This window comes from Tetrahymena thermophila (genome assembly GCF_000189635.1).
Source record: "Tetrahymena thermophila SB210 genomic scaffold scf_8254600, whole genome shotgun sequence".
Lineage (NCBI taxonomy): Eukaryota > Ciliophora > Oligohymenophorea > Hymenostomatida > Tetrahymenidae > Tetrahymena > Tetrahymena thermophila.
Genome location: NW_002476370.1, coordinates 501,655 through 519,799, shown reverse-complemented (window position 1 = coordinate 519,799; position 18,145 = coordinate 501,655). Strand labels below are relative to the sequence as shown.

Below are 18,145 nucleotides of genomic sequence, written 5' to 3'. Positions count from 1 at the left end.
TTGATTAGAAATTGACTTATTTTTTTATACGGAATATCATATATTAATTAATTACTTTAATTGATATCTAGTTTTACTTTAAAAATTATTCTATTGATTTAAATTAATCTACTTTTTTAAAATGAATAAAGTTCATTTTTATTCCGATTAACTAACGTTATCCATTTGTTGTTCTTAATTTTTCTAAGTATTTTTACTCTGATCATTAGGTGCAAAAAATAGACTCTTTAATTATTTAAGAGCAGGGTGATTTTGATTAATAACACTCGGAAGATTATTTATAATATCTCTTGTTGTCTTTTGAGTTTAAAATATTTGAGAAAGTGGTTTATGTAAATCGAAATTGTTAACATTCCAGTGATATACTATATGGTAGAATCCATCTTCAGTCAAAACAAAAGTAAAGAAATGCACTATATCTTGCTCAGGATCCATTTCAAATTTCATATTGTTTGGGGAGAAGCATAGAGATGGTCCTTTCATATGAACACTTAAATATTCGCTTCTTATGGAATTGAAAGAAATGCTTCTTTAATCCTTATCCCAGTATCTAACTCCACAAATTTGTTCTTCCTTTTCCTCTTCACCTGCAGGTATCATGCATACTGGGATGTTTGTAAACATTCGTTTTGTTGTCTCAAAAATTATAGTTTGGTAGATAAATGGATGAAATACTATATTCATGAAGTTAGGTCTTGCTTTTGTGAATATTCTTTTATTTTAAAAGCTTACGCTCCACATAAAATTTATTTGTAGGGCAGGAGGAAATTCAAAAGGATGAAACTCTGGAATATTGTTAGATTTTTTCTTTTTTTCTTCATGCTTTTTATCGCTATCTTTATTATCATCGTCATCTGTGATTGGCTTATTATGCTTGATCACTTCGGGTATTGTGAAAATGATGTTTTTAACTTTTTAAGGTAAATTTATTTCTTCTTAAGAGGAGGAAGTAACTATCTTATTTGACAGTGAATCGCAGAAGCATTCATGAGCTATCAAAAGAGGTACCTCATTCATTTCATAACCATTTTTTCCATACTTTCCAATAATTGGTATTGATGGCAAACCTACAAAGTCATTGCAAAAATATGAACCCTCATTTCTGTCTCCAGAGGCAGCTATGAAATCGTAATTACCTAATTTCTAATTAGAGATATCTAAAATAGAATTATTTTAAATTTGCTCCATATCGTCTATAACTTTCTATGTCTATTTTTGTATCTTAAATAGTATTTCTACTGATATAAAAAATAATATTACTAAATAAATTAATAAACTTAATTTGATTTTTGTTGATTATAAAGAAATTAGCTCTATTTTAAATTAATTTCTCTTTTATTTTATCATGATTTGTTAATCTTATTGTTTCTACCAATACAATATTTTGCTCAAAACATAATAATTTGAAGTAGGATATTCTTCCCAAGAAGAGTCATCAGATTTCATAATACTGTTTTAATTACTGTCTATAAGTTATAAGATATGTTTTATTCTAATTATAAAAAACTTAATGAATCAATAATAATAGTTCATTAATTTTTATAGTAAACTTAGTTTAATTCGAATAATTAAAGTGTTTTATTTTAAAAACTTAACTCACAGATCATAATTTTATAATTAATAATTTAAAAAATCTTTAAAATCAAAAATATAAATATTTATTCAATAATATAATCTATCTATAAAAAATGAGAGTTAAAGCACAATATTTTGGCTTAGACATATCTATTGACGAATAAGTCCTTAAACTGATCAAAAATGGAATAATCAACACATGTTCTATTGTTGTTAATAAGTAAAATCTTTAAATTTATCATTCAAAAAAAAATTTTTTTTTTAATTAAACAAAAGCTTAAACCTTGAAAAAAATGTAGCAGACCTAATGAAGAACTGTAAGTAAAAAGGATTGATGATAAACCTAACTCAAGGATGCTCGTTGTAGAGCAATTCAGAGTCTTTGATATCTTCTGAGTAGCTTAAAAAGCAAATTTAAGAAAATAAAGTTAACTTAAATTTGATTAAATCAGAAATAAGAGCTTAAATTTATAAATACATAAAAATATTTGAAGAACTACCTTTACATATTGATGGGTTTGAAGAAATCCATTAAATTCCTGAGATATCAAATATAATTGCATAAATCATGGAATAAGAATTAGGTATTTATGAAATTCACTTTTAGATGAGAAACATATTATTATCTGAGAGAGAAATAAATCAGTAAATTTAGCTTATAAACAAATTAATAAAAGTGTACTGCTCTCATAATATTAAACCAGTAATATACATGGAACAAGAAGACCTTTTCTTGTATAAAGAGTCTTTAAATAAGATAAATAGTAAGATTGAATATGATTATTCCATAAATTTAAGATATGGCATTACCTTAACAAAGCTTGCTATTTCAGATATCAATTCTTAGTAAATTCCTAAAATTATGCCTTAAAAGCGCCTCAGCCAGTCTTCTCAAAAAATCAGCTAAATCATCAAAAAAATTTGTTCTGATTAAAATTAGCTAAATAAAACGAATATTCTTATTTATTCAAAGATCAATCCTGCAACTGGGAACTAAACATTTGCTCTCCGTTTAAAAAAGATTCTTGATAATAAATATATGAATTAAAGAAAGGTTTTCCTTAGAGGAATAGATTAATTCAATTAAAATGATAATCAATCTTTTTAGAATGAAGTAAAAAACCTTTCTTAATTTATTTAAGAAAACAAAATCGGTATGTGCTTAGGTATAAATGTTTATAGAACCAGTATAATTTTATCAAAAGTAAAAAAAAATGTCAACTTTGATTTAATATCGATTATAGCAGGGACTGATGCCTATGAATTTTTAGAAAACGATGTCACAGCTTAATAGATGAAAGAAGCTTGTGAGTAATCTTCATTAGTAATTTCAATAAATGAAGAAATGAAACAAAACTTTATGAGAAAATTTGGCATACCAGACCATTAAATACCTGTGATTAACTAGTCAATCGATCTGTCTTTGGCTAAAAAATTCGATATTCGTTAAGAACTTGGTTTAAGTGGTAAAAATTTTTTAAAATTAAAAATTTTTAAATTAAATTAAATTTAAAAAATACATTTTATTGAAATTTATTTAATAAAATTTAGAAAGAGACAAATTAATTTTGTTTCCAGCAGGTGTGAGAAAAGTAAAAAACTGTAAATTCTTGATAGAGCCAATGAAAAAATTACTCCTAAAATATCCAAATCACTTCATGGTACATGTCGGATCAATTTTAGAGCAAAGTTATCACAATGAATATCTGAACGAAATTGAAAAAATTAAATAAGAATTCCCATCTCTTAGTAATAGGTTTATTTTTTACGGAAGTTTAGATTATCCTTCCTATCTTGGCGCGCTCCAGTAATCTGATTTAGTATTAAATTGTTCATTCAGTGAAGGATAATGTAATGCTATTTTAGAAGCAATGGGAAGTAAAATAATAACCTTAATAAGCAGAATAGAAGGAAATAAAAGTATATGCGAAGACCAAGAAACATCCATCATGTTTGAAGGAGAGGAAGAATTTACTGATATGTATGAAAAAATTTTTAACAGTAAAATTGATACTACTTAATTAATCGAAAACGCTTTTAAAAAATTCTAAGAGTGCTATGATTTCAGTATTGAGGAAAAAGGTTTCTCTGATTTATTTTCCTAAGTTGACTCAAATGCATGCTTACTCTGAATAAGAATAATAAATCATTAAAAATTTACTTATACTAATAACCATACTTTACATTATAAAAAAATTTACTCTAGTATTTTACATCCATTTATATTTTGAAATAAAATAAATTAATATCATAATTAAACAAAATTTTAATAAGCTTTATATTTTTTAATACACGCATACTTTTATAAATTAAATGGTGAATATCAATTTTTTTTCAAAAATATATTTAAAATCTATTTAAAATCAGTGAAATAAGTATTATTTAATTAGTAAAAACTTCATTAAAAAAAAATTAATTAAAATTTTTCATTTTTCTTTATTCAATTAGATAGATAGATACAAATAGGAATTAATCTCCTAAAATTTATAAAAATTTTTTTGTTTCAAATATTTTTTTATTTTTAAAAATTAAATCAAAATTTCAATTCTGAAAACATAAATATATATTTTTAATATGTAAGTGAAGGTGTTTATACATTAATGTAATTTTAAAATTTATCTAATTTATTTAACATAATAAATGATTTGATAATACTATATGCTTAAAAAAATGAAAGAATACAAATTTTTTTAGTGTTTTTAAAAATAACAATAATTAACTTGTTAATTTAGAGATAATACAAAAAATACATATAAATATATTAACAAATAATCAGATCATTTTCTGATAAATAGAATATAAGTAAATTTAATTTTTCATAATCTGTTTGACTGATTATTAAATTTTTAAAATATATCAGAAAATAAGATTTATATACATATATTTAGTAATTCAACTTAGATATATTTTTTTACTTACTTATTATCTTTTTTAATTTTTAAATATTTTTTATTTGAGTTGAATTTAATCTTAATAAACCAAAAATTAGAATAAAATACAACTTTTAAGTGGAGAGAAGGCACCAATCAATATAAAGCAAAATAATTATTTGTTTTAAATTTTTTAATAATAATGTTGAATAAAATATGAGAATTATGTTTAGTTTTGTATAGTCAATTAATTTAAGAAAATTTAGTTAAATTTTTCCTTTTTCTTGGAAAATAGCTTCAGTAAAAGTAGTAGATTTTGGATTTTTTAATATTGTATCATTTTTTTATTGCTAGAATTTTATTATCAACAGCAATTATAATATTCATTTTCAAATATGTTAAAAGTGTTCTAGTATCTTTACTAAGCTTCTCTGAGAGTGGGCACTTGCCAATCTCTATATTTGTTTAAATATTATATTTATTATTTAATTTTAATTATTATTTAATAATTTTTACCTTAACTAATTATCATGAAAAAATATCAATTTAATATTTTAAAAAACTCCTTAATTAAAGGGGTAAAAGCCTTTTGGCATCTTAGCAATATATGATATCTTATTTTTTTTGACATGCTCCCAAGTAGTTTAGTTAGTTAAAATAAGAAATGTATGATAAGCACATAACACACCCTATTCATAATTTAAAAGAATTTAAAAATCTATAATTTAATCTTTGTAATTTTAAAAATAATTAGAAAAATTTTAATTCTAAAATTAGTAATTTTATTTTCATAAATATTTTATTGCTAAAATTAAAATAAATTCAATACTGTGAAAAGGAATAGTATAAAAAGGACAAAGCTTAAAACTGCAAATGCACCATATTCTTGGCTATAAGATTCTTCACCTTGATTATTTACTGAAATATATCTATCCAAAGCATTTAATGACTATTTTTAAATAAATATTTTTATTATATTTTTTATTAAAAATATTTAGTAATCAAATAAACAAATAATTTACATTCATAAAAGTCCAAAAAATAACAATGCTTTGCAAGAGCAAAAAGAACCAAAACTTTCTATGATTAAGCTCACCTACACACCCTCCTATCCAAAAACTATTTCAAATACAATGAGAACATTAATAAAAAATAAATAAAAAATATTTTTAAAGTGATAATTTTAAATATAAAATTTTAATTTTAGAATGCCTTTTCATTATTTTTTGATATTTTAAATTCTTTATTTTGAATTTATCTTCTTTCTTTCTTTCATTCTTTCTTTTTAAGAATTGATATAGACTTTTTTAGGTCATCTAATAATAAATCAGATATTTATTTTATTTAAAAATGTAAACAAACTTTAAGAAAGATATTTGTAAATTATACCAGTGATGATCAAATTTGCAAATACATCTCCCACAGTCATCACAGTGTTTTGATCTGAATGGTTAATGTCTTTTGCATATATGGCAATAGAAGAGTTAAGCAGCTGCATCTAGCTATTCGTTATTTTCACTCTCTTCATTTGTATTGCTTGACATTCTCTAAGAGTTACTTCCACTTGTGTTAAATGAATTAGTTTCCTATTACAACTCGTTACGATATTCCTAAGATAATTCACTAGCAGAATGATTTCTGGGACCGCTAGAATTTTTAGTATTGTGCTAAATTGAATCATCTTCTTAATTAACAATAGGATGATAATTTTAGTTATCACTATTATTGATGTGATTTTTCTAAGAATACTAATTGCTGCTATACACAATATCACTATGTCTCTTTCCTATTTTTGTACACACTCTATTAAAATTTTGATCTTATTTATTTTATTTTTCATCAATTTCATCATAATCATCTTGCTAAAATTATTTTGAGCTCGATTTTCTTCCATCGCTGTTTTATTATTCTATACTAGCTGCTAATGCGAGAGAATTCTGAGGGATTAAATTCTAATTATTTGATGAGCGCTAACTTTTGTTGCTTTACAAATCGTAATTGTCATGCCTGTCTTAACTATTTTAAATTTCCTAATAATTCTAATTATCACTACTGCTTTACTCGCGTAGCTAAGTATTCTACAATTCTATGTCATCAGCTTCGAAAGGAGCATATCCTGGATTCTTTCCGCAAGTCCAAAAATAATAGGCACTTAATAAAACCAAAAAAAGATAAATAAAAGGGTCCAATTCCCCTTCAAGAACTTCATCTCTCAAATCATTTCCGTAAATAAGCTGCATACAAAGTGACAAAACAGTCATTGAAACATAAAACACTCTTGATCCGCATAAGGCATCCTTAACACTCTGTTTCATCTAATGCAAAGATGGTCTGGCCAATATATTATTTGCTTAATTGTTAATACTACTACCAACTTGTTAATTGATTTGAGAGTCTTAGTTGTTTATCGGCTAATTAATGTTTGCCATTATCTAACTATGGTATTAGTGCTAAAGAAGGGCTTGCTATGGAAAGCTCTAGATATCTTCCTCGTCTTCTGATTCTATTATTTACTTTCCTCTTGTAGTGCTCACTTTGGCTTCCTTCAAGACTATTGCTTTTATTCAAAAGAATCAATATTAATATTGATTTTTACTTTATCTCGTTTCTTCTTTAAACACAACAACTCTTCTAATTTTAAATTCTTAAATCATAAATATCATTATTAATAATTTATTATCATTAATCACACCTCCTCATTTCTTCCTAAATTCTTCCTTTTCTATCATTGTTCTTGTATTTAATTTTTACCTATCTGTCTAACCTACTTTTCTAGTTTATTGGTTAATTAATTAATTTATTTATTTTTCGAGTAAAATTTTTTTTCATTTTTAATTGCTCTAATTTTGAATATTGAATTCAGATTATCTCACAAATATCTCAAATAAGCTGATTAATGCCAAATTATCTATTATCATATCAATTAACTACTGTCTTTTTCTATTTTAACTATTTCTTATAAATATGCAAGTTTGCTTTTTTGAAATCAGTTTATTTTAAAAGTACTTGAAATATTTTAAAAATTCCCTCACATTCTATTTTAATTCAAAAAAATCAATATAATATATGATTTTTATTCTATTCATTTTTAATATTGAGATTAAAAATACTTGCTAATCCTTAAACGATTTTAAATGTATTTACAAAAAAATAAAATAATAAATCATAAAAAAATAGATTAAAAATTTAATAATATGCTATTTATTTTTTGTCATAAATTTTTTCTGATAATTATATGCTATAAACTCTTAGTTATTAAAGTTAGGATTTATTAATTACTATTGATTATTTTAAATATCAAAAAATTTTAAAAAAATAAAATTGGTTTTCAACATGTTTAATTTATTATTTACAATTTATGGTTTATAATATTTATTCATATACTTATTATCGTGGTTTTTAAAATAAAGTTTAAATAATATTCAATATTAGTTTTAGATAACTAAATTCTACAAATTTAAATATAAATATTTTAAATTTTGATTTTTTTATTCAATATGATTATATTCGTTTTATGTAGAGTATTTAAACAGAAGAATATTTACTTTAAAAATGTTTAATTATAAATATTTCCTTGCTTGAATTATAATTGATTAAACATAATTTTGATCAGGAACGCTTTAAAAATAAAAAGATTAGGCATATTTAGCATTAGTTAAATAAGTTATATAGATAGATATATTTGATAAATCAGCTATTTTTGTTTTTTGTAAATAATCATAAAAAATAAATTTGTAGAAGATACTTCTATTTGTAAAATAATCTAATAATTAATAAATCAGTATATTTAGTACCAAATATATTAGACATGGTAAACATTAAATAAAGATTTTATGTTTCTTGCTGTCCCATAGGTTGCAAGGCAAAGCACACAGAGGATTAGATAGCATTATTAATTAATGAAAATTTAGAAGACGAAGATGAAAATTTGCAATAATAGTAGCAAAGTGATACAGATACATAAACTAATGATGAAAATAGTTTTGTTGAATACAATATTTCTCTGATTAGTTCAATATGTAAGAATAAACTAAAATTGCTATAAAAAAGAATTAATGGACATTAAGAGTCTATTTTTTTGGTGATTAATGACATTGACTCTAAAAATATTTAGGAGACTTACGAATTTGTTAAAGGGGATAAAATAAAAGCAATTAAAATAAAGTTCATACAACTTTTTCATAGATTTAAATAGGCTGATTTGCATAAATTTTTCAACATGGTTCAAGGCTTGACTAATTTAGAGATTTTGCAAATATCTAATTAAGATGATATATTTCAAAGTAATCCAACACGTATGAAAATCCCATTATTTTAACCAACTAGAAATGGAAGTCTTTCTAAACTTAAACATTTTAGCCTGAATTCTACATTGATGCAACTAAACTACCAAACTTTGTAAAATTTTGAAAAAGCTCTTACAAGCTAGCAAGAGGTATAAGGTTGCTTAGAGAGCTTTAACTTATTCACTGTTGAATGCGAATTAGACAAAAAGTGTTTTCGCTTTATAAACAATATTTTGTACTTTAATAGAAACACTCTTAAAAACATAGATATTAAAGTAGCTGAATGTGATTTTGATTAAGATAATCCTATTAACGAAATAGGCAAATCTATTTAAGAAATGAAAGAACTCCAATCAATCACTCTTTAACTTAACTTAATCTAATCAGAATTCGAATTAGTTAACACTAATCTATTGAAGTTTTTTGAAGGTATATCTAAATGTAAAAGCTAGCATTTAAACTAAATTTCTATTATCCTACTAAATGTTTATATTTTGTCTTGTTCTAAAGTTGGCCAATCAATTTCAAGAATTCCATCTATATCATATTTTGGCCCTATTAGTGTTACACAAGCTGTAGAAATGGGAATAGCTTTAGGAAAATCTCAACAATTGACAAATCTTAAAATTTATTCAAAGAGTGATGAAATGGCTTTAATGCTTTCTTACTTATTGCATTTTTCAAAAACTCTTTAAAAAGTTCATATTGATTATCAGGGAAAAAAATTACTTTCTTTCAAAGAAATATATACAGGATTAAAATCAAATTAGTCTCTCGATGATATCACAATTACAACTAGTGATTCTATCGCCACCAACATTAAAGGTTTATCTTATATTGGAAAGGGTATATCGCTAAATTAGACGTTAAAAAAAATAGGAATTATGTATTACTCTAAAGGTGATTTTGATTATTTTTATAAGTTTTTTGATTATATATCATCTAGTTAAAGCATTGAGTAAATAAGTTTTGATTTTTAGTCTGATAATAAATTGGATAAATTTGATCCAAAAGCACTATCTAGTAGCCTTTCTTAAGTCAAAAATTTATAAGAGTTTCATTTTGGGTTTAATCCTTTCTAATAAAAGAAAGTAAAATATTATTTATCATTAACTAAATTTTATTAACTTTATATTTTTAAATCTAGAAAAAAGACAAATTAGATTATATTAAGCTACTAAAAGGACTACTTGACCATAAGTACACATTTAATATATAATTAAGCGACTCTTATCAAGATATTTAAGAAATTACTGATAGTCTTTATATTGAATGTGAAAATTTAATTCTTACTTAAATTGCATTTAATAAAATAATAAGTCCCTTCCTTCATTACAATCCTATTAGGCACATTGAAGATTTGTACTTCTCATGAAAAATAAAATATTTGTAATGTTTAATAAATATGTATTTTTGTTATCTTACTTCTCATTAATTCAAAATAAATTTTATTTTCACCAAATATTTTTTGAAAAAATTATTTTTTGAAATCATTACAATAAATTAGAATTAAGAAATTACATTTATTTTAAATTTATTTCAGAAAAGAAATTTTAATATTTCAAATAAATATTAAGCAAATCAAAATATTTTCATAAAAAACTAAAATTTTAGATTCGATTAATTCCAATATTTAAATTTCATTAAATATTCTTCCAAATTTCAATTCAAATTTTCTATTTTAAAACATAAAATCTTTAAATATTTTTAAAATAAATTTGCTATGTTTTTGTTTTAACCTTCGCCAAATAAAATTTTATAAATTAAAAATCCCTATTAAAAAATTAATGGGTTTATTTTTAATGAATTTAAATAAATTCCATTATTGAGATTTTTATTAGTAAATATTTGTACAACAATTTTTTCAAGACTTTATACATTTTTCGGCTGATTATTTAATTATTTTTAATAAAATAAACTAAAAAAAAATGTTTTATATTTTTTTTCTTTCATTTTGCATTTCTTAGCCTGATAATTTTTCAAAAATTCAAATTGATAAATTTATTTTAATTAAGTATATATATATAAAATAGATTAATAGTTTTTATTTTACAAGAGTAAGATAAATAATATTTTGATCAAATTCTAAAGCTAAACAAATCGGTTATAAAAAAGTTAATTCTTATTGGGTTAATAATTTAGTCGTTTAAATTTTTAATTATTGATTAAATTTATATTTTTTTGAGAACATTAAATTTATAAATTTATATGACTTTTATAAAATTGTTTAAAATTAAAGTATAAATTTACAAAACATATTTAAACCAAATTAATTAGTTTGTTATCATTTTCTTTTAATTAAAACTAATTTTTAATCCAAAGGAGCATTAGTAACCTTTTAAATAATACTTAGTTTGTAATTGGGAACAGGTTCAATTTCAAAATTCATTAGTATATGGATAAGTATATACTTTGCTTCTAAAATAGCCATGTGCTAACCTATGCAATTTCTAGACCCAGAAGAAAACGGAATCATTTCATAAGGATTATTTATTTTACCATTTAAGAATCTTTCAGGAATAAATAAATCGCTGTCTTTAAAAACTTAAGATTAATCTTCTGAATATTAGGCAATTTTATACATTACTAATAGATCTTTTCTAATAAACAAATTTTCTCTCTTATAATCTTAATTTGTGACTCTTGGGAATATAAAAGGAGCTGCAACATAGAGACGAGTACTTTCTTTTATTACCAAATCAAGGTAATTAAGTTACAACAAGTTATTATGTTGAAATTCGTCATATTGTTTAATATTTTCTTTAATTTCTTTCATTAATTTTTCATATACTTATTTATTGTTGGCCAAGGCATATAGTGTCATTGATATAAGATGAGCAGTTGTTTCAGTTCCAGCAAAATAAAAAGTGAGATATTACTGAACGATCTCCTTTTTTGTTATAATATCAGCTTAAGGAATGCTTTTTAAATTTTTCTACTAAATCAAATACTCTTTAATGTAAATTTCAATAAAATTTCTTGGCTAATATTCAAAGATATCTATTCCTGTACTTATTACTTCTTAAATAGATTAATCAACATCTTACTCTATGATTTTTAAAATTTGGTCCATTCTTTATAAGTATTCTTTTTCAGTTGGGCTGTTCAAAATAAAAGAAGCACCTGTATTGCCTAAAAATGAGGATTTTAATATAAAGTAAGGTGAAGATAATCTGTAATTATAGGCCTCTTATGTAATATCTCCAATTTCTTATGTTAATGATTTTCCGTTGCTTATAAATTTGTTTTTGAACTCTCTATTAAAGAATGTGCGTGTTATTATTTCAGAAGTTATTTTTTGGGTTTCGTCAAACATATCTACTTTCACAAATCCTTGCTCTGGCTTTAAGAAGTTGCAAAAGTTCTTAGCTTCATCTTTAATTATTGGAACTCTTGCCTTCAACGAATCATAATGAAAGCTGCTGTTCAATAGCGCTCTTTATCTCTTCCACATTTTGCTCCATGTAAAGAGAAGAGAATCTCCATACATCTTACTAAAAGCGAATATCCCATCATTTTTGTAAAACCTATCTTAATCTTGAGAGAGAAATTTAATCCATTCATTGTCTATAGCTATAAAATAATTAAAGAGTCCAGATAAGATTATAATTGCCTTCACATGAGGTTTTTCTCTGCATACTTTTTTGATGAAGTGAGCTCCGTCATCATTCTCTTTTAGAGATTTTTACATAAAATAGATCAAGCCAAGTAAAGGGAAGAACATAAACTCAATTTAATTTCCATATTTCTTTTTGTAGATAAGATAAATTCTGAGGGTCTTCCATACTTAAATAGCAATTAGGATACTGAAAACAGTCAAAAATAAGTAAAAAGAAATTTTAATCAAATTTATCATGTTTCTTATTTTTTTTAATAAAATTAACTATTAATTTATTTTTCTGATGAAAAGTAAGTTTTTATAGAAATATCTAGCTAAAAAGTATGAAATTCAAATTATAAAAATGATAAATAAAATTGAAATACTGAGTAAATTAATAATTTTCACCACATAATAAAAGTATTCATTAAAATTTACTTTGGGGGTTCTTCCTAAGTGTATTTTAGAATTTTCTCTCTCAGCTTTATCTAAAAAATATTTATGTAACCTAAAATAAATAAAGATATCACTAATCATGTTTACTAGGAAGTGTTACATTTAACAGATTTAAATAGCTTAATAATTTGTTATTTTTACTTAAATATTTATAATTTATCAATTTTTGATTAAAATATTTTTGTGAAGTATAAATCATTAGTTTATATATACTTAAAATTAATTGTATTTAGTTATATTTCTAATAAATAAATGGAAATATTAAAAATTTGTTTATGAGCAGTATTATATAGAAATTTATAATATTAACATATATTTTTAATTAATTTTAAAGAAAATACAAACTGAAAATAATTTTATTTAGAAGGGATTATCTTTTTTCATCTTATGTTTATAAAAAAATTAATTTAGTCATTTATTGCTTTTAAAAAGATTTAAATATAAATAATTTAATTTTTTAAACTAATTTTTATCTTTATTAATAAATTAAATATTTACAATTTGCAATATATTAAAAATTAAGATTAAAACTAAAGTATAGAAACTATGTATGATTATTATTATTATCAAAAAATATTAGGTAAATTTGCACTACATGATCTCTAAATATCCGTATGCCATAATTTCCGCCTCCACTAAACACTATATATTTGGCTTTAGAATAATGAGTCTTTAATAGGTATGGAAATTCAAAATTATTAAAACCATATTTATGTTTTATATAAATTGGAAATTACCTTAAAACTTCAATTTATATTGCATTATGAACTTAGACTTCTCCTAAAATCGAAATTTTTATGCAGATTAATTTCTAAAATAAATATTTCAAAAGTGCTCCTTAAATTAGAACCAATGTGGTATTTATTTTAATTTATTTTGAATAAATTTCTTTTAAGATTTAACAAACTAACTTTGAGATTATTATATGTACATAAAATAAATAAAGAAATAGATAAATATAATAATCAATCATAAATTTATATTCAAAAACAATTTTAAAAATTTGAATTTCCAATTTTAAAACAAATAAATAACAATTTTATTCACAAAAGAATAGAATTAATTATTTATTTATTCATTCATTTATTATATAATATAAATTTTATTACTAATACCTTTCATAATATTTAAAAATTATTATTTTAAACTTAGATTTTCACTAAATTAATTAAATTTTTTTGCTAAAAATAAATTTTTTATTATTTGAATGATTAAATTGTAAAAAAATAAACATTTAAATTTTACCATAAATAAAATATCTAAATTTACATCTAATTATTTATTTTACCACAAATTTCATTAAAAAGTAAATATTAACATAAATTAAGTAGTGATTAGATCAGATCCTTTTGATTTATATAATTTCTAAATCGACTGGTTAATTGATCATGAATTAGCTCATTCTTAGTTTGTAGTTAGGAACTTCGGCAATTTCAAAATGGGTTAAAATATACAAGATCAAAAATTTAGCTTCCATTATTGCCATATTTTACCCAATGCATATTCTTTCACCAGAAGAAAAAGGAATCATATCATATGGACTAAGCTATTGGACATTCTTTTGATTTAAGAATCTCTCAGGAATGAACTTCTCACTTTCATTAAAAAATTCTTTTTCATCTGCATATTATATAAGTCTATTGGTTGCAAGCAAGTCTTTATCAATGTACAAATCTCCTCTTTAGTAGTTAGTATCAGTTCTTCTTGGAAATAAAAATGCTACAACACTATATAAGCGATTACATTCTCTAATGATAGCATCTAAGTAAGGAAGTTTTTACAAGTCTGAAGATTCAAGCTATTCATAATTCTTTCCACATTGTTTTAGCTCAGAGAATATTTTTTCTTTGATTGATGGATTTTTAGAAATCTCATAAAGACACATAGAAGTAAGCTGAGCAGTAGTATCTGTACCAGCAAAAAAGAATGTCAAGTACTATTAGACCAGCTCAACTTTAGAAATTATGTCTTCTTTTTTGTAGTTTTGAATATTTTTTTATTACAAAAGATATTCTTTTACGTACAACTCGCTGAAGTTTGTAGGTTAATATTATATTAGATCTTTCATTTTACTCATTTCTGATATTTTTTCATCAACTACTCCTTCTACAATAGAATACAAATCTCTAATCCTATTCATAATTTTTTTTTCTGCTTAACTCTGAAGAATGTGAGAAGCTTTGGCACATCCAAAAATAGCAGCTTTAATGATGAAGTATAAAGAAGAAATTCTTAATGTGTAACCATCTGAGCAGATGTCACAGATTTCGAGGGAAATATTTTTACCATTTTTACACTTGACATCCTTAAATGGACGGCCGAAGAAGGTCCTTGTAAAAAATTCTGATGTAATCAATTTGAGTTAATTATAGCAATTGATCTTAACAAATCCATCACTGGGTTTGAGGAATGAGCAAAAATTATTAATTTCATCTTTTAGAATAGGAACTCTCTATTTTAAGGAATCAAAATGGAAGCTACTATTGAGAAATAGTCTTTGCTTTTTCCATCTGTTGTAGTCACAAAAAGGCATTCCCTCTCCATGTAAAGAGTCGTAGCCAAAGAAAGCATCATCTTTGTAGAATTACTTTTGATCTTAAGATAAATATTTGATCCATTCATTATCATTAGCAATAAAGATATCCATAAAACCAGAAAGAATAATGATGGCCTTTACTTTAGGATTTTCTTTAACAATCTATTTCAAAAATTGATACCCATCATCATGCAATTTTAAAGAATTTTGCATAAAGTAGGCTAATCCTAATATAGGATAAAATAAGATTTTAACTTGGTTGCCATATTTGTTCTTATAAATTAAATATAATCTTGCTGTTTTATAGGTTATCCTGAGAAGTATCAATAAGATAATTAAACCAAAGCCTATCAGTAAATTAAATATCATATCTTTTTTAACTTTTTGATTTTATTTTTATTTTATAATAAATATTTATAGTAAGATATAATTTTTGATCGCTAAATTTTAAACCTAATTATTTCATGCAAATTATATTCTTTCTTTTAATGTTTTCCAATAATTATTAATTTTCTCTATTTATCAAATTTTAATTGTAAATACCATTAAATTATATTCGTTTTACTTCTATTTACACTAAACACAATAAATTCTGTTAATGATAGGAAAAATATTAATTGAAAACTTATTTAAAGGATGAGTAAATCAATTAATTATTAGCATGCAAATTTTTATATATTTATTTATTATTTTGCAGATTTAAATGGGTAAAAAATACATTTTTAGATTGTTTTTTATATTTTATATGAATAAAAAAAGCATAAATACACTAATTTTAGTAAATAAGAAATTAATAATAAAAATGATTTTTAAAAGTAATAAATAACACAAAAAGTTCTGTAAACATTTTTCCAAATAATTTTTATTTTTAAAAATCATATTAAGATTTTTTACATGAGCAAAAATAATTTACTGAAAATATAAAATAAAAAATATTTTTAATTCAATTATAACAAATCTCAAAATAATAAAATTTAATAGAACTTATGATAGTGTTTTTAAAAATAATTTTATCAATTTTCTATTTCATCAAAATAAATTAAACAATTAAGGTTTGTATTCTATTTTTTAATAAAATAAATAGCTAAAGAATAGATTCCATCTTAATTGAAATAAATTTATTTTTTGAGTTCATTAATAGATTAACGATTAGGATACTATGTGATATATTTGACTAATTATGAATGTATCAAAAATATTTTTTTGAGAATATTTTGATAAATAATTTTAAAGATTAAATTAATTAAAAATCAAACAGCCAGCAGATATTTTTTATCACTTTTATATTTCTTCAAAATAAATTAAATCAATTCTAGTTTAATAGTAATCCTTACTGAAAAAATAAATAGATAAAAAATAATCTTCATCTTAATTTAAAGAAAATTATTCATTTAGTTCATTAACTGATGAATAATTAGGATAATCTAAAAACTATAGCTATTAGTTTTCTATATCTATTCTCATTTCTAAAATTTAATCTTTCTCTATTGAGTTAAAATAACTTCCTTAGGTCACTCTTCCACAAAAAAGGTTGTTATTTACACAAAAGGCCTTTCCTAAATTAGTTTTATTAAGAGTAGTTTACAAATTATTTTAATTTATGAGGCCAATTATAAAGTAGCTTCCTGCTTGATCGTTAAACTTAAACCTTATTGTATAATATTTATTTTTAGTTAAATTATAGTTAAAATACATTTAACCTTCTTTTTCTAGGAAATCTAGACTTTTATTTATAGATATTTTATTTTCAATAAAATCATTTTTAATTTCTATTATAAGAGATTAGTCTTTTATTTCACAAATTTTAGAATTTCCTAATAGTTAATACAGCTATGCTTACTATGATATTTATAAAGATTTTTCTGATTGAATTAATTACTTTAGCTGTATGGTGAAATCATCTATTTTTTCTTAAATAGAATATCTTAGAGTTTCAAAATCATCTAATCTACAAATATTTTAATTCTTATATTTTTGTAGTTGCTCCTTTAAAATAGCTGTGTTTTATTCTTTTTATTAAAAATATTATGATATAAATTAATTTAAATCGATTATATTATGCTATATTGTTTATTTATTAAAATTAATTAACTATTTAAACTAATCTCTTCCTGAAATCTCATTATAAAATGTAAGTATCTCTTGTTTTCTTTCTCTTAAACTTATTATTTTTGATATCATTTTTTTCTTTTCTTATTCTAAATAAGTATTTAGGTCTCGAATTATTTTATTAAATTAAAATTCTAATTGCTCTATCAATTCAATATCAGGCTTTGTAATTGCCTTAATATCTTAGAGTAATAAATAATCATTTAAAGGTGGCCAATTTGTAAATATATGATCCTCATTACACATTTTAATAGATTCAATAGAAATGTAATCATTCAATTTGCCTTCTTCAAACATACATTCTTGGCACCTCAGTTCTGCTGAATTTTCTTAAGAAAGCTTAATGAAATTCACTTTAAAATTGGGATGACTATCACAAAAGATTGCAGTTGAGTCTTCAAAGTAGTCCATAATTACTATTAATTAAAATAAATATGTTTTTCTCTACTATTTTAATCAAGGGATTAATTAATAAATTAATATACTTAGTTATATTTTCCTGTAGAACTAAATTTTGTATTAAAGGTATTGAACTTTAATATTCTAATATCAAAAAACATATTTTATTTTTACCCAAAAATGCAATATTTAATTCTAATAATTATTAAAAAGAGACTAATTTCATAATAAATGAAAAAAATATCATTTTGAAATTTTGTTAGTGTAGAATTTATTTAATTAATTTTATACTCCATTGTAATATTTTTAAAAAATA

General features: G+C 22.5%; 7 protein-coding genes across 7 annotated transcripts; 3 read left to right on the top strand and 4 right to left on the bottom strand. All coding sequences in view use genetic code 6, as the record gives it.

Moving 5' to 3' along the window:
• Positions 1-330: 330 nt before the first annotated feature.
• Positions 331-966, top strand: TTHERM_000283477 (transmembrane protein, putative; the record flags this gene model as incomplete). Its single annotated transcript, XM_012798164.1, has 1 exon — positions 331-966. One exon carries the CDS (start codon positions 331-333, stop codon positions 964-966), a length of 636 nt encoding a protein of 211 aa, XP_012653618.1.
• Positions 967-1,688: 722 nt separating this feature from the next.
• On the top strand, positions 1,689-3,707 carry TTHERM_00283450 (group 1 family glycosyltransferase; the record flags this gene model as incomplete). The annotated part of the gene is made up of 3 exons (XM_001018201.2): positions 1,689-1,795; positions 1,852-3,041; positions 3,127-3,707. 3 exons carry the CDS (start codon positions 1,689-1,691, stop codon positions 3,705-3,707), a joined length of 1,878 nt encoding a protein of 625 aa, XP_001018201.2.
• Positions 3,708-4,834: 1,127 nt separating this feature from the next.
• Positions 4,835-6,874, bottom strand: TTHERM_00283440 (DHHC zinc finger protein; the record flags this gene model as incomplete). The annotated part of the gene is made up of 4 exons (XM_001018200.3): positions 4,835-5,134; positions 5,275-5,394; positions 5,468-5,564; positions 5,835-6,874. 4 exons carry the CDS (start codon positions 6,872-6,874, stop codon positions 4,835-4,837), a joined length of 1,557 nt encoding a protein of 518 aa, XP_001018200.2.
• A 1,379-nt stretch (positions 6,875-8,253) lies between these two features.
• TTHERM_00283430 (hypothetical protein) lies at positions 8,254-10,106 on the top strand (the record flags this gene model as incomplete). The annotated part of the gene is made up of 2 exons (XM_001018199.2): positions 8,254-9,822; positions 9,879-10,106. 2 exons carry the CDS (start codon positions 8,254-8,256, stop codon positions 10,104-10,106), a joined length of 1,797 nt encoding a protein of 598 aa, XP_001018199.2.
• A 909-nt stretch (positions 10,107-11,015) lies between these two features.
• TTHERM_00283420 (cytochrome P450 family monooxygenase) lies at positions 11,016-12,887 on the bottom strand (the record flags this gene model as incomplete). The annotated part of the gene is made up of 3 exons (XM_001018198.3): positions 11,016-12,591; positions 12,768-12,811; positions 12,873-12,887. The coding sequence occupies 3 exons, from the start codon at positions 12,885-12,887 to the stop codon at positions 11,016-11,018; spliced, it is 1,635 nt and encodes a 544-aa protein (XP_001018198.2).
• Positions 12,888-14,115: 1,228 nt separating this feature from the next.
• TTHERM_00283410 (cytochrome P450 family monooxygenase) lies at positions 14,116-15,724 on the bottom strand. The gene has a single exon (XM_001018197.2). It carries the CDS (start codon positions 15,688-15,690, stop codon positions 14,125-14,127), a length of 1,566 nt encoding a protein of 521 aa, XP_001018197.2. The 5' UTR covers positions 15,691-15,724; the 3' UTR covers positions 14,116-14,124.
• Positions 15,725-17,260: 1,536 nt separating this feature from the next.
• On the bottom strand, positions 17,261-17,841 carry TTHERM_000283409 (cytochrome P450 family protein; the record flags this gene model as incomplete). The annotated part of the gene is made up of 2 exons (XM_012798163.1): positions 17,261-17,330; positions 17,414-17,841. 2 exons carry the CDS (start codon positions 17,839-17,841, stop codon positions 17,261-17,263), a joined length of 498 nt encoding a protein of 165 aa, XP_012653617.1.
• Positions 17,842-18,145: the final 304 nt, after the last annotated feature.